The 25,577-nt window shown below is 53.7% G+C and overlaps 1 protein-coding gene across 5 annotated transcripts in view; it reads left to right on the top strand.

Annotated features, from left to right (window-relative positions):
- Positions 1-1,199: 1,199 nt before the first annotated feature.
- LOC115634959 (von Willebrand factor A domain-containing protein 5A-like) overlaps positions 1,200-25,577 on the top strand; it is a 107,426-nt gene continuing 83,048 nt past the window's right edge. Inside the window, exons 1-16 of one of the 5 annotated variants that reach the window (XM_030533063.1) lie at positions 1,200-1,295; positions 4,084-4,143; positions 4,297-4,499; positions 5,861-6,083; positions 10,521-10,693; positions 11,322-11,436; positions 16,467-16,639; positions 16,741-16,829; positions 16,965-17,109; positions 17,706-17,785; positions 18,392-18,506; positions 18,707-18,871; positions 22,120-22,223; positions 22,610-22,818; positions 23,707-23,880; positions 25,154-25,290. In XM_030533063.1, the coding sequence (XP_030388923.1) occupies positions 4,107-4,143; positions 4,297-4,499; positions 5,861-6,083; positions 10,521-10,693; positions 11,322-11,436; positions 16,467-16,639; positions 16,741-16,829; positions 16,965-17,109; positions 17,706-17,785; positions 18,392-18,506; positions 18,707-18,871; positions 22,120-22,223; positions 22,610-22,818; positions 23,707-23,880; positions 25,154-25,290 (2,142 nt within the window). In that variant the 5' untranslated portion in view covers positions 1,200-1,295; positions 4,084-4,106. Of the gene's footprint in view, positions 1,296-4,083; positions 4,144-4,296; positions 4,500-5,860; positions 6,084-10,520; positions 10,694-11,321; positions 11,437-16,466; positions 16,640-16,740; positions 16,830-16,964; positions 17,110-17,705; positions 17,786-18,391; positions 18,507-18,706; positions 18,872-22,119; positions 22,261-22,609; positions 22,819-23,706; positions 23,881-25,153; positions 25,291-25,577 lie in introns of those variants that run through there. The other 4 variants (XM_030533064.1, XM_030533067.1, XM_030533066.1 and 1 more) reach the window with 4 other exon arrangements.

Genomic DNA, 25,577 nt, shown 5'->3' with positions numbered 1-25,577 from the left:
AGCAGCACTAGGTTTGGTGGGGATGCTGCTAGGTGTTCTGTAGGATAAAGACCTTATCTGCAAGCTTTTTGAAGCAGGGATCTGTCTGCAAACTCCAAGCCTTGTGTCCATGTGCTCCAGGGCTTCTCAAAACTCCAGGAGTCCACTGTGAGTTTTTCAGCTGGTGACACACACAGTGTGAAACCAGGAGAACTGTGCCTGTCTCTACAGGGCTCTGTTGAACTTTAACAGCTTGGATCCTAAACACCCATTGAAAATACCCATAACCAACCATGTGATGTTTTATTTCCCTTCCCATTTTCAATGTTGTCACTTGTTTGTTTGTGGTTTCCCTCTGCTGTTTGTGCTGCTTTATTACTTATTTTTACTGTTCTAGGTGTATGATGTGTTAATCAAATTTAAAGTGGACGTCTCAGAGAAATTGCATACGCCTGAGTGAATGCCTTTTCCACTCCTTTCCAGTATCAGAACATAGTGTATTAATATTTGCAATGAGAGCATGACTATTTCGAGTTGACTCATAGATTTGTTTAGCATCTTAGAGCTGCGCTATGTATGCAGATAATATGCATGCAAGAGAGAGAGTTAATTATTATTAGGATTTTTTTATATTGCGCTTTTATCCAACAATAGTTAGCTACCAGTACAAACAACATTAGGAAAGATCATTTAGTTGGGGGTGATCCTGCTTTGAGCAGAGGGTTGGACTAGAGACCTCCTGAGGTCTCTTCCAACCCTGATATTCTACAATTCTATGGCTAAGTGGTCCACCAAGATCCTCAGCAATTTTCAAGTGGTCTGTGGGGAAAAAAAGGTTGAGAACCACTGCCCTAGAAACTTGCCCATTGCCCCCTGGCTTTTGTTATCAGTTGCTGTTTACTCCAGTGTTTCTGCTTTGAACTGTATGTAGTCGCCAGCGGGGCAAGGAGGCATCAGGTGTGGCGAGAGCACCCCGGAGCGGGGACACCCCAGCCCTGCCCTGAGTCACCAAGCTCCTGGGCCCAGCCTGTCGGGGCTTTGAGGACTCGGCCCAGCCGGAGGGAGGGGAGCCCTGGGGCGCACCCAGGCCTCCGGGCACAGGGAGCTGGAGCGAGGACTCGGGGTTCAGTAGCCGACTCCGCCGGGGCGGTGCAGACGCCAGGAAGGTTCCCCACGACAGCTGGACCATCCCAGGGCCCCTGGGTGAGTAGCTGCAGGCGGGGAGTTTGCAGACGCTCCCTGGCTGGGGCTAGCCCGGAAAAGTGACTTTCGGTTTCGCTTCTCCAGCTTCTGCGCCACAGTCCGGGCTAGTGAAGGTAACGGGGCCCCCGGGAGCCCCAAAGCCCCTGCGGTCCAGGGCCCCCAGCCGGGGAGAGAACCCAGGAGTCCTGCCCCCGCCTCCCAGCCGGGGTTATAAGTGTGTGTGCTGCCCCTGTAACACAGCCGGGGAGGGGCGTGTCTCTCCCACCCCCAGCACTGCGCAGGGTGAAGGGGGGGGTTGGAGTCACGGCCTGGCCCAGGCCCCCGCTCCCCCCCCCCGCACTGGCCGGGCCCGGGCGTCCCGGGGACTCGCCCTCAGCAGAGCGGGGTCTCTGACCCGGGCGGGCAGGTCCGGCTTTGTCCAGCAGGGGGCAACGCGGCGCTGGGGCCGGGGTCGGATCGGAGCCAGTGCAGGAAATTCAGCAACTTGCTGGGTTAGCGCTGCCCCCGACTTCAGTGCATCCTCAACCTCCCCCCACTGTGCAACCCCCCCTTCCGTCTGTCTCTCCAGCCTCAACCCCCCGCACTGTCCGACCCCCCTTCAGTCTGTCTGTCCATCCTCACCCCCCCACACACTGTCCAACCCCCCCTTCCGTATGTCTGTCCAGCCTCACCCCCCGCACTCTGCAACCCCCCATCTGTCCATCCTCACCCCCCCCACACGCTGTCCAACCCCCCTTCTGTCCGTCTGTCCATCCTCACCCCCCCCACGCTGTCCAACCTCCCCTCCATCTGTCTGTCCAGCCTCACCCCCCGCACTGTGCAACCCCCCATCTGTCCAGCCTCACCCCCACGCACACTGTGCAACACCCCTTTCATCCGTCTGTCAGTCCTCATCCCCTGCACTGTCCAACCCCGCTTCTGTCCATCTGTCCATCCTCACCCCCCCGCACTATCCGACACCCCCCCCCTTCAGTCAGCGGCGTATTATCGTGTAGGCCAACAAATTTGCAGGGGTAGCAAATTTGCTCACGCCCCCTCCCCGACTCCACCCCTTCCCCAAATCCCCGGCCGGCCCCTCCCCTAGGCGCACCGCGCTTCCCCCCTTCCACCTCCCTGTCAGGGCTTGTCTACATCAGAAAGTTGCAGCGCTGGTGAGGGAGTTACAGCGCTGCAACTTAGGAGGTGTACACATCTGCAGGGCACCACCAGCGCTGCAACTCCCTGTTTGCAGCGCTGGCCGTGCTCCCGTTTTGTCTCGGGTGTAGAGGATCCAGCGCTGGTGATCCAGCGCTGGTAATCAAGTATAGACACTTACCAGCGCTTTTCTTGACCTCCGTGGAATAAGCAGGTATCCCAGCATACCTGAGGAAGCCTCTGGTAATCAAACTGGTCTCCTTCCCCAGCTTGCTCTCGCGTTCCCCGAACCCCGAGCAAGCAGGTCTCCTTCCCTGAGGTTTGCTGGGTGGTTCCGGGAACGCGAGAGCAAACCGCGGCGAAGCTGGTCTCCTTCCCCGGTTTGCTCTCGCGTTCCCCGAATCCCCGAGCAAGCAGGTCTCCTTCCCTGCGGTTTGCAGGGTGGTTCGGGGAACGCGAGAGCAAACCGGGAAAGGAGACCAGCTTCGCCGCAGTTTGCTCTCGCGTTCCCCGAACCACCCTGCAAACCGCAGGGAAGGAGACCTGCTTGCTCGGGGTTCAGGGAACGAGAGAGCAAACCGGGAAAGGAGACCAGCTTCGCCACGGTTTGCTCTCGCGTTCCCCGAACCACCCAGCAAACCTCAGGGAAGGAGACCTGCTTGCTCGGGGGTTCGGGGAACGAGAGAGCAAACCAGGAAAGGAGACCAGCTTCGCCGCGGTTTGCTCTCGCGTTCCCCGAACAAGCAGGTCTCCTTCCCTGCGGTTTGCAGGGTGGTTCGGGGAACGCGAGAGCAAACCGCGGCGAAGCTGGTCTCCTTTCCCGGTTTGCTCTCTCGCTCCCCGAACCCCCGAGCAAGCAGGTCTCCTTCCCTGCGGTTTGCAGGGTGGTCCGGGGAACGCGAGAGCAAACCGCGGCGAAGCTGGTCTCCTTTCCCGGTTTGCTCTCGCGTTCCCCGAACCCCCCTTGAAGCCGCCCAACAGCGCTGCAGTGTGGCCACATCTAACACCACTTGCAGCGCTGGTTGCTGTAAGTGTGGCCACTCTGCAGCGCTGGCCCTATACAGCTGTACTAATACAGCTGTAACAACCAGCGCTGCAAAATTTTAGATGTAGACATGGCCTCAGACTTGCCACGCAAAAGCGCTGGCAGGGAGAAGTGAGTAGCGGCGCGCTTGGGGGATAGCGGAGGTGACTTGGGGCCAGCAGGTGCGGAGAGTAACTCTTCTGGGGGGGTCAGGGAACTGCTCCCCACCCAGCTCGCAATCACTCCACCTCCACCATCCTCTGAACATGCCACATCTCCCCCTCCCTCCAAGGCTTGCCACAGGGGAGCAGAGGCGAGCTGATGCGGGGGGGGGGGCGCAAATTTGTTAATCTGCAATTGCCTTCTGTCCATCCTCACCCCCCCACGCACTGTCCGGCCCCCCCTTCTGTCCATCCTCACCCACACACACTGTCCAGCCCCCCCTCCGTCCGTCTGTCCATCCATCCCCATTACCTCCTCCATGCACACATTTCTCCATCCAGCTCCCAGCTGTGCCCTGGTCCCTGCCTGCACCTGCTTTTTGGAGGCTGGCGCTGTGTGCAGGAAAGGGAGCCCGGGAGGCCCGAGAGAGAGGCCCATGAGCCTGCGGGACTCCCTGCCACAGGACCTGGCTGAGCAGGGGGATGAGGATGGGGTCTCAGAGCTGTTGCTGGGGACACTCCCTGTGCCCATCAGTTTCCACTGGAACCCTGTATCTCACCGCACACCCTTCCCCTGCACAGATCCCCAACCGCAGACCGAGAAGATGAGCTGTGGCCTCCTGAACAGTTCCAATGAGCCGGGTGAGTCAGGACAGGGGGTGGTGTCCCATGGCTGATGCCCCACTCCCCTGGAGCCCATAGGAGGTGTTGTGGGGGGACCCATGGCTGACATCCCCCTTCCCCGGCACCCGTGGGGGTCAGAGGAGTCCCTGGCTGATGTCCGTCTCCCCCCAGTGCCCCTGCGCAGTGGCTCGGTGACGGTACTGATCCGAGGCTTCGTGGCGGACGTGAGCTGTGAGCTGCTCTACAGGAATGAGGAACAGGGGCCTGTGGAGGCCGTGTTCGTGTTCCCCGTGGACACCGAGGCAGCCGTCTATGCCTTCGAGGCCCACCTGGGGGGCACCTGCATCCAGGCCCAGCTCCGCGAGAAGAAACAGGTACCAGGGGGCATGGGTCCCATGGGGGAGAGAAGGTACCAAGGGGGCAGAGTATGGGTACGTGCTGGCTTGGGGGCAGGGCAGGGGGATCTTGGGGTGACCCCATCTCTCCCGGTAGGTGCAAGAGCTGTACAGAGACCCACTGGCTGGGTGGCAGGGCAGGGGAATGTTGGGGGAATGGGGAATCTCAGAGTGACCCCATCTCTCCTGGCAGGTGCAACAGCTGTACAGGGATGCACTGGCAGGGGGGCAGGGCAGGGGAATGTTGGGGGAATGGGGAATCTCAGAGTGACCCCTTGTCTCCCGGCACACACAGGAGCTATCTCCCGGCACACACAGGGGACACCTTGGCAAGGGGATCTCGTGGGATAAGGAGATCTCAGCTTGACCCTGTCTCTCCAGGAGGTGCAGGAGCTGTTACTTCTGGGGGAATTAGGCACCAAAAAAATTAAAATTCTGTGTACAATATTTTAAAATTCTGCATTTTTTTGGTCAAAATAACACAGTATAATCACTCCAGTTTCCATTATTTTGTTAATTTATTTCAAAATAATGTCAGCAAGTTCGTCTGTAACAACACAAACAAAAAAAAAAGATTCTGGTAAATTTTTCCACGAATAGATTCCTTTCTAAGCCTATTCACACAGAACTTGGTGTAAGAATTTATTGAAACTACAATATAGAACGGTATTTCCCGCCCCCCCTCAGAAGCAGCACAAAGGCTTCGGAGCGTCAGGAGTAACGAAGGAGCTGAGAGAGAGGGAAGAAGTCTGGAGTGAACCTTGAAGAATATTAGGGGTGGGTGGGAGAAGTATGAAACAGGTGTTTTGTGGGGGAGGGATTGTTAGGGAGTTGGGGAGCCTCTCCCGTGAAGACCCTGGCTCACCCCAAGCCTCTCCCATTCAGTCAGGCACATCTGCCCCTGTCTCCACACCCCCCATCGGTCTCTGCAACCTCCTCCCTCATCCCTGTGTGTCCCTGCAGCTCCCTTCCCCTCTTCCCACATGGCTCTGCAGCCCCCTTCCCATTCAGTCCTTGGCTCAATGGTGTCACCGCACTAGCTCCTGAGCCCACAGCCCAGTCTCTTCCTCCCCACCAGCCCTTCTGACCCCCATCCTGTGATCCTCCCCGCTCCTCCAATGCTACAGCAGCCTCTGGTGGGTGAAGGTGGAACTACAGCACTTCTTGGGCAGAATGTATTTTCGGCCGGGGGGGATTCTGTGCCAGACGTGAATTCTCTGCATACGCCGTGGTGCAGAATTCCCCCAGAAATAACCTGTATGAGGATGTGCTGTCTGGGGGACAGGGCAGGGGGATCTCAGGGGCCGGCGGAACTCGGGGTGACCCTGTCTCTCCGGCAGGCGCAGGAGCTGTACGGGGATGCGCTGGCCGGGGGGCAGAGCTCTTTCCTGCTGCAGCAGGAGGGGACCAAGGGCGACGTGTTCAGCTGCTCCCTGGGGAACCTGCCCCCTGGGGAGGAGGCGGCACTGACCCTGCGCTACGTCTGTGAGCTGCCGCTAGAGCCAGATGGAGCCGCCCGCTACATGCTGCCAGCCGTGCTGCGCCCCCGCTACACGCCCCATGGTGAGACCCACAGATACTCTTGCCACATTAGCCTGCCTGGTGAGACTCATAGTCCCCAACACCGCCACTGCACACCCTACAGTGAGTTACCCCACTGTCTGTAATCCCCCCCCAAAGTCCCTTAGCCCCTGCTACGTACCCCACAGGGAAAGACCCACATGGACCCCCATAGGCCATTACTATGTGCCCCATGTTAAGCCCACCCCCCCAGCCCTGCAGTCCACGCCCCAGGGTATGTGACCTCCCCCTGGGCCCTCTTCTGATCTCCCAGCATCCCCCTATGCCCTTCAATAGGCCTTTCCCCCCATAGAATCATAGGACTGGAAGGGACCTCACAAGGTCATCTAATCCAGTCCCCTGCACTCGTGGCAGGATTAATTATCTAGACCATTCCTGACAGGTGTTTGTCTAACCTGCTCTTAGAAATCACCAATGATGGAGATTGCACAAGCTCCCTAGGCAATTTATTCCAGTGCTTAACCACCCGGATAGGAAGCTTTTCCTAATGTTCATTCTAAACCTCCCTTGCTGCAATTTAAGCCCATTGCTTCTTGTCCTATCATCAGAGGTTAAGAAAAACATTTTTTTTTCCTCCTCCTTGTAACAACTTTATCCATACTTGAAAACTGTTATCATGTCACCTCTCAGTCTTCCCTTCCCCAGGCTAAACAAACCCAGTGTTTTCAATCTTCCCTCATAGGTCCTGTTTTCTAGACCCTTAATCATTTTTGTTGCTCTTCTCTGGACTCTCTCCAATTTGTCCACATCCTTCCTCCAATGTGGCACCCAAAACTGGACACAATATTTCAGTTGAGGCCTAATCAGTGCAGAGTGGAGCGGAAGAATTACTTCTTGTGTCTTGCTTACAACATTCCTGCTAATACAGCCCAGAATGATTTTCGCATTTTTTGCAGAAGTGGTACACTGTTGACCCATATTTACCTTGTGATTCACTGTGACTCCCATATCCTTTTCCACAATACTCCTTCCTAGGCAGTCATTTCCCATTTCACATGTGTGCAACTGATTGTTCCTTCCTAAGTGGAGTACTTTGCATTTGTCCTTCAGACCATTTCTCCAGTTTGTCCAGATCATTTTGAATTTTAATCCAATCCTCCAAAGCACTTCCAGCACCTCCCGGCTTGGTATCGTCCGCAAACTTTATAAGTGTACTCTCTATGCCATTATCTAAATCATTGATGAAGATATTGAACAGAACCGGACCCAGAACTGGTCCCTGCGGGACCCCACTCGTTATACCCTTCTAGCATGACTGTGTATGACCGGTTGGATCACAGAAACCCTCTTGGGAGCTACCACCCGAAGTGCCAAGTCTACTTTTACCCCTGCTTTTCCTGCCAGCTCAGGACTCCAGCACCCTGTCTTGCTGAGCCAGACACTTCCATTGCCCAACAAAGACCCAGGTTCTGAATTACTTGCCCCAAAGCTGCAGGTTAACCTGAAAGCAGCTAACAAAAGTGGCTTGTCTTTAGCATTGGATGCCCAACTCCCAATGGGGTCTAAACCCAAATAAATCCGTTTTACCCTGTATAAAGCTTATGCAGGTAAACTCATAAATTGTTCACCCTCTGAACTGAATACAGATAATCTCAGCCTCAGAGATGCTTCAGTAAGCTTTTTCCTCAGACTGGACACCTTCCAGGCCTGGGCACAATTCTTTCCCCGGTACAACTCTTGTTCCAGCTCAGGTGGTAGCCAGGGGATTCTTCATGATGGCTCCTCTTCCCTCTTTGTTCTGTTCCACCCTTTATATATTTTTTGCATAAGGCAGGAATTCTTTTGTCTCTCTCTGGGTTCCCACCCCTTCCTTCTCAATGAAAAAACACCAGGTTAAAGATGGATTCCAGTTCAGGTGACATGATCACTGCAAGACTTCAAGCCTTCATTCCTCCCAGCCTGACTCGCAGGAAGGCCTGCCTACAAACAGCCATCCAGTCTATTGCCCTGGTTAATGAGAGTCATCAAGATTCCAAACCACCATTAATGGCCCACACGTTTCATAATTACAATAGGTCCTCAGAATTATATTTTATATTTCTAGTTTCAGATACAAACGTGGTACATTTATACAAATAGAATAATCACACTCGGTAAGTAATAAGCTTTCTAATGATACCTTACAAGAGACCTTTTCCATGAAGCATATTCCAGTTATATTACATTCACTCATTAGCATATTTTTATAAAATGATATAGGCTGTAACGTCACACTGTGAACCACTGATAACTACTCTCTGGGAACAGTTTTCCAACCAGTTTTGCACCCACCTTATAGTAGCTCCATCTAGGTTGCGTGTCCCTAGTTTGTTTAAGAGAAGGCATGGGAGACAGTCTCAAAAGCCTTACTAACGTCAAGATATACCACATCTACTGCTTCCCCCCATCCACAAGGCTTGTTACCCTGTCAAAGAAGACTACCAGGTTGGTTTGACAGGACTGGTTTTTGACAAATCCATGGTGATTGTTACTTATCACATTATTATCTTTTAGGTGTTCGCAAATTGAGTGTGTAATTATTTGTTCTGTTATCTTTCCAGGTACAGAAATTAAGTTGACTGGTCTGTAATTTCCCAGGTTGTCCTTGTTTTCCCTTTTATAAACAGACACTGTATTTGCCCTTTTCATCTCTCCCATCTTCCATGACTTTGCAAAGATAATTGCTAATGGCTCAGGTATCTCCTCAGTCAGCTCCTGGAGTATTCTAGGATGCATTTCATCAGGCCCTGAGGACTTGAAGACATCTAACTGGTCTAAGTCATTTTTAACTTGTTCTTTCCCTATTTTAGTCTCTTCTGATCCTACCTCGTTTTCACTGGCGTTCACTGTGTTAGACATCCAGTCACCACCAACCTCCTTGGTGAAAACCAAAACAAAGAAGTCATTAAGCACCTCTGCCATTTCTGCATTTTCTGTTATTTCCTGCCCCCCAATGAGTAATGGGCCTACCCTGTCCTTCATCTTCCTCTTGTTTCTAATGTATTTGTAGAATATTTTCTTGTTACTCTTTATGTCTCTGGCTGGTTTGATCTCGTTTTGTGCCTTGGTCTTTCTAATTTTGTCCCTACATACTTGTGTTATGTGTTTATTTTCATCCTTTGTGATTATACCGAGTTTCCACTTTTTGTTGGACTCATTTGATTTTTAGATCACTGACGATCTCCTGGTTACTCTAGGGTGGGCTCTTACCACACTTCCTATCTTTCCTCTTGTTTCCTTAATACTGTGTCCTTGAAAAACTGCCAACTGTCTCCAGTTATTTTTCCCTTTAGACTCGCTTCCCATGGGATCTTACCTGCCAACTCCCTGAGTTTGCTAAAGTTGCCTTCCTGAAGTCAACTGTCTTTATTTTGCTGTTCTCCCTCCTACCATTCCTTAGAATCATGAACTCTATCATTTCGTGATCACTTTCATCCCAGCTGCCTTCCACTTTCAGATTCTCAACTAGTTCCTCCCTATTTGTCAAAATCAAATCCAGAACAGCCTTTCCCCTGGTAGCTTTCTCCACCTTCTGAAGTAAAAAATTGTCTCCACTACATTCCACAAACTTTTTATCTAATCTGTGCCCTGCTGTGTTTTCCCAACAGATGTCTGGGTAGTTGAAGTCCCCCATCACCGCCCAGTCCTGTGCTTTCAATGATTTTGTTAGTTGTTAGCTGTTTAAAAAAAGCCTCATCCACCTCTTCTTCCTGGTTAGGCTGGCTGTAGTAGACCCCTGCCATGGCGTCACCCTTGTTTTTTACCTCTTTTATCCTTACCCAGAGACTTTCAACAAGTCTGTCTCCTAGTTCCATCTAAATCTTAGTCCAAGCATACACCTTTTTAATATATAAGGCAACACCTCCTACCTTTTCCCCTGCCTGTCCTTCATGAGCAAGTTGTACCCTTCTGTCCCAATATTCCAGTCATGCGTATTATCCCACCAAGTCTTTGTGATGCCAACTATGTCATAGTTGTGTTTCTTTACTAGCATTTTGAGGTCTTCCTGCTTATTCCCCCGTACTTCTCACCTTCGTGTACAGACAGCTAAGATACTGATTTGATTTCCCCTTCACCCCCCACCAGTTCTGTCTCGTCTCTCCTTTATCTCTCCCATAACAGCCCATGCTCCCCCCAAATTCCAAACCTTCTCCCAGGTCTCCATGTTCTTGACTTACCTGTGGGCTTTGGTCACCTGCCCCCTTCAAACCTAGTTTCAAGCCCTCCTCACTAGGTTAGCCAGTCTGTAGCCAAACATGCTCTTCCCCTTCCTCGCTAGCTGGGCCCCATCTCAGCTTAGCAGTTCTTCCTGGAACAGCATCTCGTGGTCAAGAAAGCCAAAGCCCTTCTGGTGACACCATCTTCACAGCCAGGTATTCACCTCCAGGATGCATCTGTCTCTGCCTGGGCCCTATGCTCACCACGTCTCTCTTTCTGCAGGGTGGGACGGAGAGGACGTCACCCAAGGGGTCCCACGAGTTCCCCAAGGGGAGCTGCCCTACACCCTGAGCCTGAGCGCCACGCTGCAGTCACCCCACGGCATCGACCGCGTGCTCTCCAACTGCTCCCTCACCCCGCTGAGCTACACAGCTGGGAACCGGACCAGCGCCCAGGTAATGGCTCACCCAGACACTTGGGTCCCCACTATCCCCACTGGGAGGGTCAGTATGGGTGAGTGACTCTGAGCAGGGGGGTGATGGGGGCTCTGGGCTGAGGGGTGGGTGCCAGGGAACTGGGCGTGGGTCCTAGGTGAGCATATATAAGGATGGGAGCTCTGGGGCAGGGCACGGGGTGGGTCCCAGAGACACATGGGGGGGCGGAGGGGGACCGGGAAAAGGGTTGAACGACACCAATGGATCGAGGGAACTGCCCACGTTCTCTGGGGAAAATCTCAAGGGGCTGAGACCAGCCTGTGGGAGTGAAATCCTGGACATTCGAGGGGTCCTGGTTCCCTTTGCTTTGTGGGAGTTTCCTTCTCCTTGATTTTGAATGAAAGAAAATGGGGGGGCGGGAAAATATCACCCCCAAATTGGAAAGATTTAGCCAAGCAAAGTCAGAATTTTCCCAGTGTTTTCTGCAAGAAGAGCCAAGTCCCTGTGTTGCCTTTGGGGTGTTTTTCCCTTCCTCCCTCCCTCCTAACCCAGAGTTGCTCCCTCCCCCCAGCTGCATGGGGGGCACTGAGCTGGGACTCCTGCCCCCCCCAGGAGCTGAGGGGAGGTGACGGTGTCTGTCTCTCCCCAGGTGTCTCTGGCTGAGGTCCCCCCGTGGGACCGGGACGTGGAGCTGCTAGTGTATTACACGGAGCCGCACAAACCCAGCGCAATGCTGGAGATCGGGTTGCCCGGAGCAGAGCCAGGTGTGGGGGGTCCGGCACCCTGCTGCCCCTAGCTGGAGGAGTGGGAATGAGGGGGTCCATGGGGTGGGGATGTGGGGGAGAGGGTGTTCTTGGGGGCCTGGCGCAATGAGGGGGATGGTAGGGGAATGAGGGAGTCCTAGGGGTGATGTGGGTGCATGCTCAGAGAGGTGCTGGGGGAATCTGGGGGCGAGGTTAAAAAGGTCATAGAGCAAATTTTAAACTAAGGGCTGAGGGGAAGCCGACAGGTGCAGAGGAGCATGTGATTCGGACAGAGGGAGGATCTGCTGATGGAGACTCTCTATATTCTAGTACGGAGGAGAGGATAGAAGATGATGATAAAATACAGATAGGATCTGATCAGAAAGTCAAATGAAAGAAAGTCTCATTCAATTACATCATGTAATGGCAGACAGCTAAAGTGCTTAGCTGTCTGCCATTAAAGTGCTTAGATACCAGTCCTAGAATTCTAAATAATAAGATGGGTGAACTAGAGTGCCATGTATTTAATGAGGATATTGTTATAAAAGGCATCACAAAAACTTGGTGGAATGAGGATAATCAGTGGGACACAGTAACACCAGGGTACAAAATATATCAGAAGGACAGAACAGGTGGTGCTGATGGGGGAGTGGCACTATATGTGAAACAAAGAATAGACTCAAATGAAGTAAAAATCGTAAATGAACCAAACTGCACCAGAGAATCTCTGTGGATAGTAATTCCATGCTCAAATAAAAAGAATATAGTAATAGGGAGATACTACTGACCGCCTGACCAGGATGGTGATAGTGACTGTGAAATGCTCAGGGAGATTAGAGGCTCTTAAAATAAAGAAAATCAGTAATACTGGGGGATTTCAACTATCCCCATATTGACTGGGTACATGTCACCTCAGGGTGGGATGCAGAGATAGTTTCTTGACACCTTAAATGACTAGTCCTGGAACCCACAAGAGGAGAGGCAATTCTTTATTAGTCCTTAGTGGAGTACAGGATCTGGTCCAAGAAGTGACCATAGCTGGGCTGCTTGGTAATAGTGAGCATAATATAATTAAATGTAACATCCCTGTGGCCAGGAAGACACACCAACAGCCCACCATAATTTCAGAAATGGGGAACTACACAAAACTGAGGAAGTTTATACAGAAATTAAAAGGTACAGCGCCAAAAGTGATATCTCTGCAAGCTGCATGGAAACTTTTTAAAGACACCATAATAGAGGCTCAACTTATCGTATACCTCACATTAAAAAACATAGCAAACTAAAAAAGTGCCACCATGGCTAAACAACAAAGTAAAATAAGCAGTGAGAGGTAAAAGGCATCCTTTAAAAAGTAGAAGTTAAGTCCTACTGAGGGAAAAAGAAAGGAGCATAAACGCTGGCAAGTGAAATGTAAAAATACACTTAGGAAGGCCAAAAACGAATTTGAAGAACAGCTAGCCAAAGACTCAGAAAGTAATAGCAAAAATGTTTTTAAGTGCATCAGAAGCAGGAAGCCTGTTAAACAACCAGTGGGGCCACTGGACAATCAAGATGCTGAAGGAGCACTCGAGGATAAGGGCATTGTGGAGAAACTAAAGGAATTTGCATTGGTCTTCACAGCTGAGGATGTGAGGGAGAGTCCCAAACATGAGTCATTCTCATTAGGGGACAAGTCTGAGGAATGGTCCCAGATTGAGGTTTCATTAGAGGAGCTTTTGGAACAAATTGATGAACTAAACAGTAAGAGTGACCAGGACCAGATGGGATTCACCCAAGAGTTTTGAAGGAACTCAGATATGAAATTGCAGAACTACTAACTGTGGTATGTAACCTGTCATTTAAATCAACTTTTGCGGCAAATGACTGGAGAATAGCTAATGTGACACCAATTTTTAGAAAGGGCTCCAGAGGTGAGCCTGTCAATTACAGGCCAGTAAGCCTGATTTCAATACCGGGCAAACGGGTTGAAACTATAGTAAAGAACGGAATTCTCAGACACAAAGATGAAGATGATTTGTTGGGGAAGAGTCAACATGGTTTTGAGAGGGTCAGCAAGCATGTGGACAAGAGTGATCCAACGAATATAGTGTACTTGGACTTTCAGAAAGCCTTTGACAAGGACCCTCACCAAAGGCTCGTAAGCAAAGTAAGCTGTCGTGGGATAAGAGGGAACAAAGGGTAGGAATAAATGGTCAGTTCTCAGAATGGAGTGGGGTAAATAGTGGTGGGACCAGGGCTGTTCAACATATTCATAAATGATGTGGAGAAAGGGTAAACAGTGAGGTGGCAAAATTTGCAGAAGATACAAAACTACTCAAGATAGCTAAGCCCAAAGCAGACTGTGGAGAGTTACAAAGGGACCTCACAAAACTGAGTGACTGAGCAACAAAGTGGCAGATGAAATTTACTGTTGATAAGTGCGTAGTGATGCACACTGGTAAACGTAATCCCAACTATACATATAAAATGACGAGGTCTAAATTAGCTGTGACCACTGAAGAAAGATTTTGGAGTCATTGTGGCTAGTTCTCTGAAAACATTACTCCTGCGGGCATTCTGCACCAAAACGTTAAAAATTCTGCTCCAAAAATATAAAAATTCCATGCATGTTTTAAATTTCTGCAAATGTTATATGTCAAATGTAGAGGCTCCAGCCTGGCAGTAGGGCACACCGGCCACTGGCTGCACAAAGGTGGGAGATCACTGTGCAGTGCCCCCCCCGGGACACGGACTCAGCGCTGAGGCTGCACCCAACCCTGACAGTGCAAGGACCGGGCCTGCCCCAGAAACACCCCAAGGCTCTGCCCTTGTGTGCCAGGCGCACCAGGTGTGGGGCAGGCAGTCTCAGTAAGGCAGGATCCAAGTGTGCAGGAGCTTAGTGTGGGGGGATGCAGGTATGGGTTGAGAGGGTTCTGTGTGGGGCAGTCTGGGTGCAGGCAGCTCAGTGGGGGATCTGCAGACAAGGGGATCTGAATGCACAGGAGCTTGTTGAGAGGTTCTGGGTGCAATAGTAATGGGAGTCTACAGGGGGCTTCCAGGTTAAGGTGGTTGGGGCTCAGCAGGGTGGACTCAGTTTGGGGGGAAAGCTCGTCTGGGGATCTAGGTGTGGGTGGCTCAGTGGGGTGGGGATCTAGATGCAGCTGGTTGAGGCTCTGTGGAGTTGGGATCTGAGTGCAGATGGCTCATTGGGGCGGTCCAGGTGCAGCGAGAGTGGGGCTCATCAGGGTAGGTTATGAGTGCGGGAGGGTGAGGCTCGGCGGGAGAGTCTGGGTGTGAGGGTGTCTGGATGCACATGGGTTGGACAGATGGGGAAGCAGCTCCCTGTACAAGGATCCCTCCCCCTTCGGTGACAAACGGGTGCAGGAAGTGGTGGTGGGGTCGAGGGGAGATTACAGAGCTTCCTGCAGCTGGGGGAGAAATCTGGGGGTGGTTCTCCCCAACCCAGCCGGGACTAGCAGCTGAACCCTGCAGAGGGTAGGAGCCACTAGTTGGGTCTTTCCCAGTCCTGCCCCCTGCCCCACAGTGATTTACCTCTCCGTTGGCTGCCCTGGGCACCTGAAACATACGGCTGGGAGGGTCACATGACCGCTCTTGTGGCTTCCCTTTGCTTCCCCGTCAGAAAGTCATTTTTTTGCAGGAAAGCGAGGAAATCGGCACTGGACATAAATTCTGCACATGCGCAGTGGTGCCGAATTCCCCCGGGAGTAAAACATCCACTGAAAGTGCGGTGGGTGGCAATCCAAAAAACAAACCAAATGTTAGGAATCCTTAGGAAAGGGATAGATAATAAGACAGAAAATATCATATCACCTCTAGATAAGCAGTTCTCAAACTGTAGCAACCCAGGGTTCTCCATTTTGATTTAAAAAATTTTGAAGACCCCCTGCTTTGCCCCTTGCTGGTCAGTGGGAGCTGCAGAGCCAGGACTCAGGCGGGGACAGTGAGCAGAACCTCACAGGCCGCCCAGGCCCCTAGGGGCCACAGGGAGCTGACAACCACTTCCATGTTCAAGGGGGGAGGGGGAGGAGTTGGTCAGCGGGTCCCATGAACACCATGGAGCTCCCTCACAGACCCCCAGGGGTCCGTGGACCCCAGTTTGAGAAACACTGCTCTAGGTAAATCCATGGTTCGCTCTCATATTGAATACTACGAGCAGATGTGGTCGCCCCATCTCAAAAAAGATGTATTGGAATCAGAAAAGGGCACCGAAAATGATGATTATGACTAGTGTGGAGAAAGTAAATAAGTTTTACTTACTCCTCTTAAAACACAAGAACCAGAGGTCACCAAATGAAACTAATAGGCAGTGGATTGAAAACAAACAAAAGGAAGTATTTCTTCACACATTGCACAGTCAACCTGTGGAACATCCTTGAGGATGTAAGGAAGGCCAAGACTATAACAGGGTTCAGAAATGAGCTAGATAAATTCATGGTCCATGGTCCTGTTAGCCAGGATGTATAGGATGGTGTCCCTAGCCTCTGTGTGCCAGAAGCTGGGAATGGGCAACAGGATGGATCACTTGACGATTCCCTGTTCTGTTCCCTCTGAAGCACCTGGCATTAGCCACTGTTGGCAGACAGGATACTGGGCTAGATGGACCTTTGGTTTGACCCAGTCTGGCCACTCTTATAATTATGGGTGGGCGTTGAAGGAGCTGGGGATGAAGTGTGTGCAGTGGCTGTGGAGACCAGAGTGGGGGGTCTCAGCAGAGCTGGGGGTGGGAGGGTGGGGTGCCTGGACACTGAATGCACTGCAGGTTTGGGGATATAGGGAGTGGAAGGGCAGGTGCTGGCGGGATGATCATTGGGGGCAGTGTAAAATCTAGGGGAAAGGTGTGGGGGAGGGACAGGGGTGGCGGTAGGGCTCTGGGGCAGTTGGGGGATGCTGAGGGGATGGTGGTTGTGGGGATCTAGGGAGAGAGTGATATGGGGGGAGGGACAGAAGGAAGGGGCTCTGGAGCAGTCAGGGGGGCCTGGGGCTCTCGCAGGCTCACAGGGCTCGACTCCATGCCTGCTCCATTTGGGGCTGGCCCCATCTCCCCACAGGCTCCCTAATGGGTGACCCAGCCATGATGGTGACCCTGCTGCCCAGCCTGCCCGAGGCGGTGCTGGGCCAGAGCTCAGCTGGGGAGTTCATCTTCCTGCTGGATCGCTCTGGCAGCATGGAGTGCCCCATGGACAGCCGAGACCGCTCGCCTCAGCGCATCGACAGTGCCAAGGTACGGCCAGGCGGGAGGCTGTGCTTGATGGGCCTGTGGAGGGGAGCAGCTCAGGCTGGTTGGGCCCATGGGGGTGACTCCATCTGTTTGTCTGTCCCCAGGAGACCCTGGTCCTGCTCTTAAAGAGTTTGCCCCTGGGCTGTTATTTCAACATCTACAGCTTTGGGTCTCAGTTCGAGTCCTTCTACCCGTGAGTTCCAGGGGGGCCGAGTGCTGCTGGCTGCGTTGGGGCAGGGCGGGCTGGGGTTGGGGGCAGGGCTGGCTGGGGTCCAGATGTCCCTGTTTCCAGCTGTCCTGGCCCCTGAGCCGTTGGCGCTCCCCACAGGCAGAGCGTAGGATACACCCAACAGACCATGGCCAAGTCCCTGCAGCGCGTCCAGCAGCTCCAGGCCGATCTGGGGGGCACCGAGATCTTGGCGCCGCTACAAGCCATTTACCGCAGCCCCTGCCAGGACGGGCACCCACGCCAGGTATCGGGCAGCTGCAGGGCATACCGGGTGCTCGAAGAGGGGCTGGGACTGGGGGGAGCTGATGAAGGTCGTTTGGAGAGGGGCTAGGTGGGGGTAGCTGTTTGCGGCTTGGGTGGGGGGGCTCAGACTAGGACTGGGGCCGGGGGACCAGTGCTCCTGGGTGTGGGAGCAGGCCATGGTAGGCTGGGGGGGTATCTCTGTATAGAGCTGGGGGGCAGCACTGGATGCTGTGCCCAGTTCTGGGGGCATCTTGTAGCCAGGGGGCAGAGAGGGCACATGGTGGGGGGCAGGAGGGAGCTCCCAGAAAGGTGCCCACAGCAGTCAGGCAGGTTAGTTTCTCCAGGGGCCAGGGAAGAGGTAACAGTTGGGGTCACAGTTAGAGTCAGGGGTCCTTGTCTGTCAGCCCCCACCCCGCCCTCCGGGGAGGCTTCTGGGAGGTAGAGATGAGTACCGGGGGGCGTGTCTCATGGGGCAGGGGGTCTCTGGGATGGGGGTCAGTTGGGCAGGCTCTTTGAGGGCTGCCCCCGTTCCTGGGGGGGGGGCGTCTCCAGGGGGATTTAGGGTCCCCGGCTCTGACAGCGCCTCTCCCCCGCCAGCTGTTTGTGTTCACGGACGGGGAGGTGGGGAACACCAAGGAGGTCATCACTGAGGTGCAGCGTCACCGGGGGTCCCACAGGTAATAGGGGCACCTGCCCCCCAGCATTCCTCTCACCCGGCCGCTAAGCACCCTCTGAGCCCTGCCCCCTAACCCTGCCTCCTGGCGACTCCCCACCCTTCCCCCTAGCATCCCCACAACCTTACTGTCATCTTGTACTAGCCCGAGTGTGCGGCGGCCCTGCAGCGGGTCTGTGATATGTGCACTGGCGCTAATCAATCGTAACCTGTCACACAGCGTCATGCCTGCCGGCCTGGGGACTGTCTGCCCCACAGCACCCCTCAACCCAGCCCCCAGCCCTGCCAGCCTGGGGACCCCAGCACCCCCAAACCCTGCCTCCCAATATCTCCCCAAAGCTGCCCCCTGCCCTGCTGTCCTGGAGACCCTCCAGCAACCCCAAACTCTCTCCCTCCAGCCCTGCCAGCATGGAGAACCTCTACCCCTATCATCTCCCCAACCCTGCCCCCCAGCCCTGCCAGCAGAGAAACCCCCAACTCCAGCATCTGCCCATCCCTTCACTTCACCCTGCCCCCCAGTCCTACTCACCGCTCTCCAGCTGCCCCCCAGCTCTGCCCCTGCACATCCTGTCTCTAACCACCCCCACCCCCGGACTCTGCCTTCCTGCAGATGCTTCTCCTTTGGCATCGGGGAAGGGGCCTCCACGGCTCTGGTCAAAGGCATCGCCCAGGCAGCAGGGGGCAGCGCCGAGTTCATCACGGGCCAGGACCGCATGCAGCCCAAGGTGAGAACCCAGGAATCCAGGCTCCCCCGGCTCTAACCCACCAGACCCCACTCCCCTTCCAGAGCTGGGAGAGAACCCAGGAGTCCTGACTCCCAGCCCCCCGGCTCTAACCCACCCGTCCCCATGCCTCCCCTCCCCCCCATGCCAGGGTAGGACCATGGTGTCCTGGCCCCACCCTGAGTGTTCCGATCTCTCCCCAGGCGCTGCAGTCTCTGAAGCGGGCCCTGCAGCCGGCCATGACCAGGATCTCACTGAGCTGGGATCTGCCTCCCGGGATGGAGGCGGCACTGCTGGGCCGGGGCCCTGAGGTCATCTTCCCTGGGCAGCGGTGCCTCATCTACGCCCAGCTCCGCGGGCAGCCCCAGGTGAGAGAGCAACACACACACACACACACACACACACACACACACACACACACACACACACACACACACACACACACACACACACACACACACACACACACACACACACACACACACACACACACACACACACACACAATGCCCCCAGGGCTTGGGATCAGTGACTAATCCAGAAACTTCCCACCCCCTCCTGGGTGGTACCTCTGAAAGAAGCAGTGAGAGGTAAAAAGGCATCTTTTAAAACGTGGAAGTTAAATCCTAGTGAGGAAAATAGAAAGAAGCATAAACTCTGGCAAGTGAAGTGAAAAAATATAATTAGGACGGTCAGAAAAGAATGTGAAGACAGCTTGCCAAAGACTCAAAAAGTAACAGCAAAAATTGTTAAGAACATCAGAAGCAGGAAGCCTGTTAAACAACCAGAGGGGCCACTGGACGATGGAGATGCTAAAGGAGCACTCAAGGACGATAAGGCCATTGTGGAGAAACTAAATTCATTATTTGCATCGGTCTTCACAGCTGAGGATGGGTCAGGGGGGAGGGATTCCCAAACTGAGCCATTCTGTTTAGATGACAAATCTGAGGAACAGTCCCAGATTGAGGTGTCATTCGAGGAGGTTTTGGAACAAATTGATAAACTAAACATGACTGGAGGATAGCTAATGTGACACCAAATTTTAAAAATGGCTCCAGAGGCGATCCCGGCAGTTACAGGCCAATACACCTGACTTCAGTACCGGGAAAACCGGTTGAAATTATAGTAAAGAACAGAATTGGCAGGCGCATAGGTGAACAGAATTTGTTGGGGAAGAGTAAACATGGTTTTTGTAAAGGGAAATCATGCCTCACCAATCTACTCAAATTCTTTGAGGGGGTCAAGAAGCATGCGGACAAGGGTGATCCAGTGGCTATAGTGTACTTGGACTTTCAGAAAACCTTTGACAAGGTCCCTCACCAAAGGCTCTTAAGCAAAGTAAGCTGTCGTGGGATAAGAGGAAAGGTTCTCTCATGGATCAGTAACTTGTTAAAAGATAGGAAATGAAGAGCAGGAATAAATGGTCAGTTTTCAGAATGGATAGAGGTAAATAGTGGTGTCCTCCAGGGGTCTGTATTGGGAGTAGGGCTATTCAACGTATTCATAAAGGATCTGGAAAAAGGGGTAAACAGTGAGGTGGCAAAATTTGCAGATGATACAAAATTACTCAAGATAGTTAAGTCCCAGGCAGACTGCAAAGAGCTTCAAAAGGACCTCACAACATAGGCGGGGAGTTATGTGGGCCTGTGGTGCCTATGCTCCACCAATATTCAGGAACATGGTCATGGTTCCAGCAATGTTTGGGCTTATATTTAAACAGAACCATCCTGTCCATGGGATGGGATGGTGCAGCCGTCCTGGGCCCCACACTTCAGGGGGACGCGGGATCCAGGGCAGCCTGGAGGCATAACAGAGGGCCTGGCATTGGCAGCAGCAAGGGGCATGGTGCCAGCAGCAGCAAGTGACCCAGCCCTGACATGCCCTGCTCTGCCCATCCCAACTCCACCTCTTTCCCCAAGCTCCCGCCCTGCCACTTTCCGGCTTCTGCCTCCTCCCCCAAGCGACGCTGGGAGCCAGTGGGTCAGAGCACAGCGGGGCGGGCTGGGTCCGGTAGCTTGCTGCTGCCGTCACCAGGCCCCCTGCTAATCCCCAGGCCGTCCTGGACCCCATATCCCCCTGAGGCGCAGGGCCCGGGGCAGTTGCCCTGGTCAGTCCTATGGACTGGACAGCTCTGCTTGGACCCATTCTGGGCACCACCAAGAGTTATACAAACCTGGGTGACTGGGCAAAAAACTGCAGATGAAATTCAGTGTTGATAAATGCAAAGTAATGCACATTGGAAAACATAATCCCAACCCCACATATAAAATGATGGGGTCTAAATTAGCTTTAACCACTCAAGAAAGAGATCTTGGAGTCACTGTGGCTAGTTCTCTGAAATCATCCACTCAATGTGCAGCGGTGTCAAAAAAGCAAACAGAATGTTGGTAATTATTAAGAAAAGTATAGATAATAAGACAGAAAATATCATACGTTTTGCCTCTATATAAGTCCATGGTACATCCACATCTTGAATACGGTGTGCAGAGCTAGTCACCCCAACTCAAAGAACTTATATTGGAATTGGAAGTTTCAGAAGAAGGCAACAAAAACGTTGAGGGGTATGGAACACCTGCCATATGAGGAGAGATTACTAAGACTGGGACTTTTCAGCTTGGAAAAGAGACAGCTAAGGGGGGGATATGATTGAGGTCTATAAAATCACGAATGGTCTGGAGAAAGTGAATAGGGAAGTGTTATGTAATCCTTCTCATAACACAGGAACTAGGGGTCAACAAATGAAATTAGTAGGCAGCAGGTTTAAACTGGTGGAAGGCAGGATACTGCGCTAGGTGGACCTTTGGTCTCACCCCGTATGGCTGCTCTTATGTTCTTGATGATGGCCATTGGGCTGGAGTTCTCTGTGCTACTCCAGCCCCATCAGTCGCAATGAGAATTGTTAACTCTGACCCCTATTGATGGCCATTGGGCTGCAGGTCTCTTTGCTACCCCAACCTCATTGATCTCAGTGGGGATTGTTGACTCCGAGCCCTAATGATGGACATTTTGCTGGAGGTCTCTGTGCCACCCTAGCCCCATTGATTTCAGTGAGGAATGTTAACTCTGACCCCTAATGATGGAAGTTGGGCTGGGGTGGTCTCTGCACTAGCCTGGCTGCACTGATCTCAGGGCAAGTCTACGCTATATATTTACTTTGGCACAGCTGCGCCACTGTAGCACGTCTGATGAAGACGCTCTAAGCCAATGGGAGAAACTCTCCCACCAACATGGCCCTGTCTCCATGGGGGCCTAAGGTCTGTGTAACTACATCGCTCAGGGAGCTGGAGCTCAGGGGTGTGGATTTTTCACACCTCTGAGCGATGTAGTTATACTGAAGCATTGTGGTGTAGATGAGACCTCCATGGGGATCGATAACTCTGTTCCCTACCAGTGACCACTGGGCTGGAGGTCTCTGTGCTACCCCAGCCCTATCGATCTCAAAGGGGGTTGTTATCTCCTGACCCTACTGATGGCCGTTGGGCTGACTAGGCAGCCCCCTAACTGCTGTGAATTGGGCGTATTTACCCCCTTTGTTCTGTAACCTGGGTCTGGGGGGGTCCCCAGGCATCTTCTCCCCCCTCGCACTCCACCTCTGATCCTCTTTCTCTGCCTGCAGCTCCCAGACACTGCCATGGGGGGCGTCACCCTGCAGTACCGCATCCAGGACCAGACTTACAAGGAGACGCTGCAGTTCCCCCTGCAGCCACAGGATGGAGACAGGTGACAGCAACGCTCCTTTGGCTCCCAGTACCCCCAGGTATCTAGGTCCTGTGCCCCCATCCCCACCCCCAACAGGACAGAAATGGGAGGGGACCTACCTCAGTTCACTGAGGGAAGCAGAAGTCCTGGCTCCCAGCTTCCCTGCTGTAACCACTATACCCCACTACCTTCCCAGAGCTGGGGCTAGAACCCAGAAGTCCTGGCACCCAGCGCCCACCCTCATGACCACTAGACCCCACTCCCCTCCCAGAGCCATGATAGAACCCAGGAGTCTTGGCTCCCCACTCCCCCAATACACTATCCCACTAGCCACTGCTCCCCTCCCCACAGTGGCTGGAACCCAGGCATCCGGGGCTCATCCCCCTGACTCTCTGTCCCTGGCACAGGCTGCCCGTTCACCGCCTGGCAGCCAAGTCGCTGCTGCTGGAGCTGGAGGGAGCCATGGACACCAGGTCGAAGGGGGCCCGGCGTCGGGTGCTGGAGACCAGCCTGAACTCGGGGGTCATCTGCTCCCTCACAGCCTATGTGGGGGTGGACACAGAGCGGGGGCAGCCGGTGCATGGGCCGCTGGTGAGACGGGACATCCCGCTGATAGGTATCCTGGAGGGGTCGGGGATCCCGGCACTGGGGGGGTGATCAGCATCTTGGGGGGCTCAGGTGGGAGGGGGACCCAACCTGGCACTGTGGGGGGAACCTGGAGCCAGGGGGAGGGAAGGGAGAGGGAATTGTGGGAAGGGTCCCAAAACAGGGGGATTCCAGTGTGAGAGGAGGGACCCAGAAGCATTGGAGGGAGGGCATCATGGCTATGGGCTAATGTCCCTTTGCTCTTCTCCCTGCCCCAGCTCCCATGGGGCTGTGCTGCCTCCTCCTTGACCCCCAGGGTGACCTCAGTACCCCGATCCCCAGGGCAGGGGGAGAGCAGTGGGCACTAGCTGGGTTGGACGGGCCCGTGGGGCCTGTCCCATCCCAGCCAAGAGAGTGTGGTCTGTGGGACAGACGGACAGATGGACCCAGAATTGGAGACCCAGAGACCGAGATCTGACAGTCGGACCCAGACAGAGAGACACAGACAGGCGGGGACCAGTGGGGCGAGCGCATCGCTGTTATGAACAGGCCTGGCTAGCGGGGGCTTCTCGCCCCCCTTCCTCAGCATCCTGCCCTCATCTGTGGGGTGCAGCACCTGCCCCTGCACCCCCGGGGGCTTGATGAGGGGTCTAAGCTGGAGTAAAGCTGCAGGGGAGGGGCTGGATCCAGGGGATCCCAGCTTCGGAGGAAGAGGCTGGGGCGAGATCCTGACTCTGAGGGAGCTGCGGGGAGAGAAGGATGGGGCTGGGTCTAGGGGCGTCCCAACTGGGGGGGCATGGGGGCGGGGTCCCATCGGTTCATTGGCTCTGGGTACTGTGGGGGGGGGGGCATTTCCCGTCTCTCTCTTAGCTTGTCCTTGTGTCTCTGTCCCTCTCTGTCTGTCTGTCTCCCCCCCAAGTCTTCGGGGCCGCAACCGGCATATGGAAGATGCAGAGTTTCAACATGAACTTCCGCCCCTCCATGGCCATGTGCTGTTCTGCCTCTGTACGCACGGACTGGGACAAATCTCTCTGCTTTGCGTCTGCGGATTGCGCTGAGGACTGCGACTTTGACGACCGCTTAGATGTGCCAGGTGAGAACTGCTGCTTGTCCCCCATCCCCACCGGAGCTCCCCATGGCCAGTACGGGCTCTCTCCTCCCCCGGCACCACTCCTCCTGGCTCCCTCGCCATCCCGAAGTGCAGCTGGGGGACCCCCTGACACGAGGGCAGGAAGTCCTGCACACACAGCGCCCTTCCGGAGACCGCGTCCCAGAAAGGGAGGGGCCAGTGGCTGGGGGTCTGGACTCAGAGATGGGGGGAAACACCAGGATGACGCTTCATCGGGTCAGAGACAGACGTGCCCTGACAGTCCCAGAGCTGGGCAAGTGTTTAACAGCTACACAGAAAGTGAAGGAACTTCCTGGGCAAAACAGCAGTGTGACACTGGGGGAGGGGGAATCCGCAGCTGGTTGTTTTTTAAGTGTCGGGACGTAAATGAGCTTGCAAGAAAATGGAAAAAATAAGGAAAACTCCCAGGCAATAAACTCTGTGAAGCTGGAATTTGGGGGGTGAGTTTGTATCAATGAGCTAAGTGTGGGGAGGGCCCAGCTGGGCAGCGGAGAGGGTAATCAGTCACTTTTTAGTAACAGAAATGTCGCTGGGCAGTTTTCTCTGAAATGAGCTCAGCTAAATTCCCAGACAAAAATACCTTATGAAGCTGGGTCCAGCCTCGGGTGTTCGTACAGGTGAGTTCAGGGGCACAGATCATGGTTGGCCCGGTCTGTTTTCTTAACAAAGAAGCCCACGAAAGGCAGAAATGTTAAAGTTAAGGCTCCCCTTAAACCTGAATTTGAAGAGTGTGGAAATACAACCTTGCTGTAGCCCAGGTAACCTTAACTCTGCCTCATAATCCTGTCCCAGGCATAGCTATAATATCATATAGACTGTGTAACATCTCATCTCCACTATACCCTTAGATGCTTCTGTGTTTCCCCGGATTATGTCTGTATCGCAGGTTGTAGTGCAGGATGGTCCCGGGATCAGATTGTGTTTGAGAAACACCCTTGGGTTATGAGATTAATGACTGGGGCTGAGATATTCATGGGGCTTAAGGGACTTCAGTTCCCAACTCCAACTGCAAATTAGTTGTCATCCCATGGGTGCAGGAAGGAGCAGAGTTGAGGGTGCCCACGGAGGGGTTAAGGGTGCAGAGGAGCAGATAAAGGAAGCCCATGGAGGGGCAGAGTTAAGGATGCACAGAGGGTCACAGTTAAGGTTGTTGACTGTCCCCCAGCCTGGATAGGCCACATTGCTGTTCTGTACCCATAACCCTGTGCAAGAGCCATCTCACCACGTCTCTCCCTAGAGCGGGCACCGGAAGAGTCTCCCCTGCTGAGGCTGGTGTCTCTGCAGAATGCGGACGGCTCGTGGGACCTGGACCCCCAGCTCACCGCTGTGCTGGGGGTGAGTGAGACCGACACCAAGGGGAGGATGCCCAGTAAGGTGAGTGCAGGAGGCAGAGGAGAGGGGAGAGATGGAGGATAGGTGCCATGAGTTGGGCCTTTTCTCTGCTCCTAGATGAGACTGGGCATGACTCAGGCTGAGGAGGCGGGTCTGAGGGCGACTGGATCAAATGACCCCTGAATCTGGAACCCAGTGGGGGAGATGGGCCCACAGCAGGGAGCTGGAACCCCCTTGCAGGGAATCAGAGCATTGGATCGAGGGGGCCCAGGGCTGAGAGGGGACATGAGGAGGCCTAAGCTGGGTCCTCTGTGAGGCTGTCTCCCTAC

The sequence above is a fragment of the Gopherus evgoodei genome, chromosome 14 (assembly GCF_007399415.2).
Source record: "Gopherus evgoodei ecotype Sinaloan lineage chromosome 14, rGopEvg1_v1.p, whole genome shotgun sequence".
NCBI lineage: Eukaryota > Metazoa > Chordata > Testudines > Testudinidae > Gopherus > Gopherus evgoodei.
The sequence above is the reverse complement of the archived record's forward strand: the minus strand, read 5'-3'. Positions and strand labels throughout refer to the sequence as shown.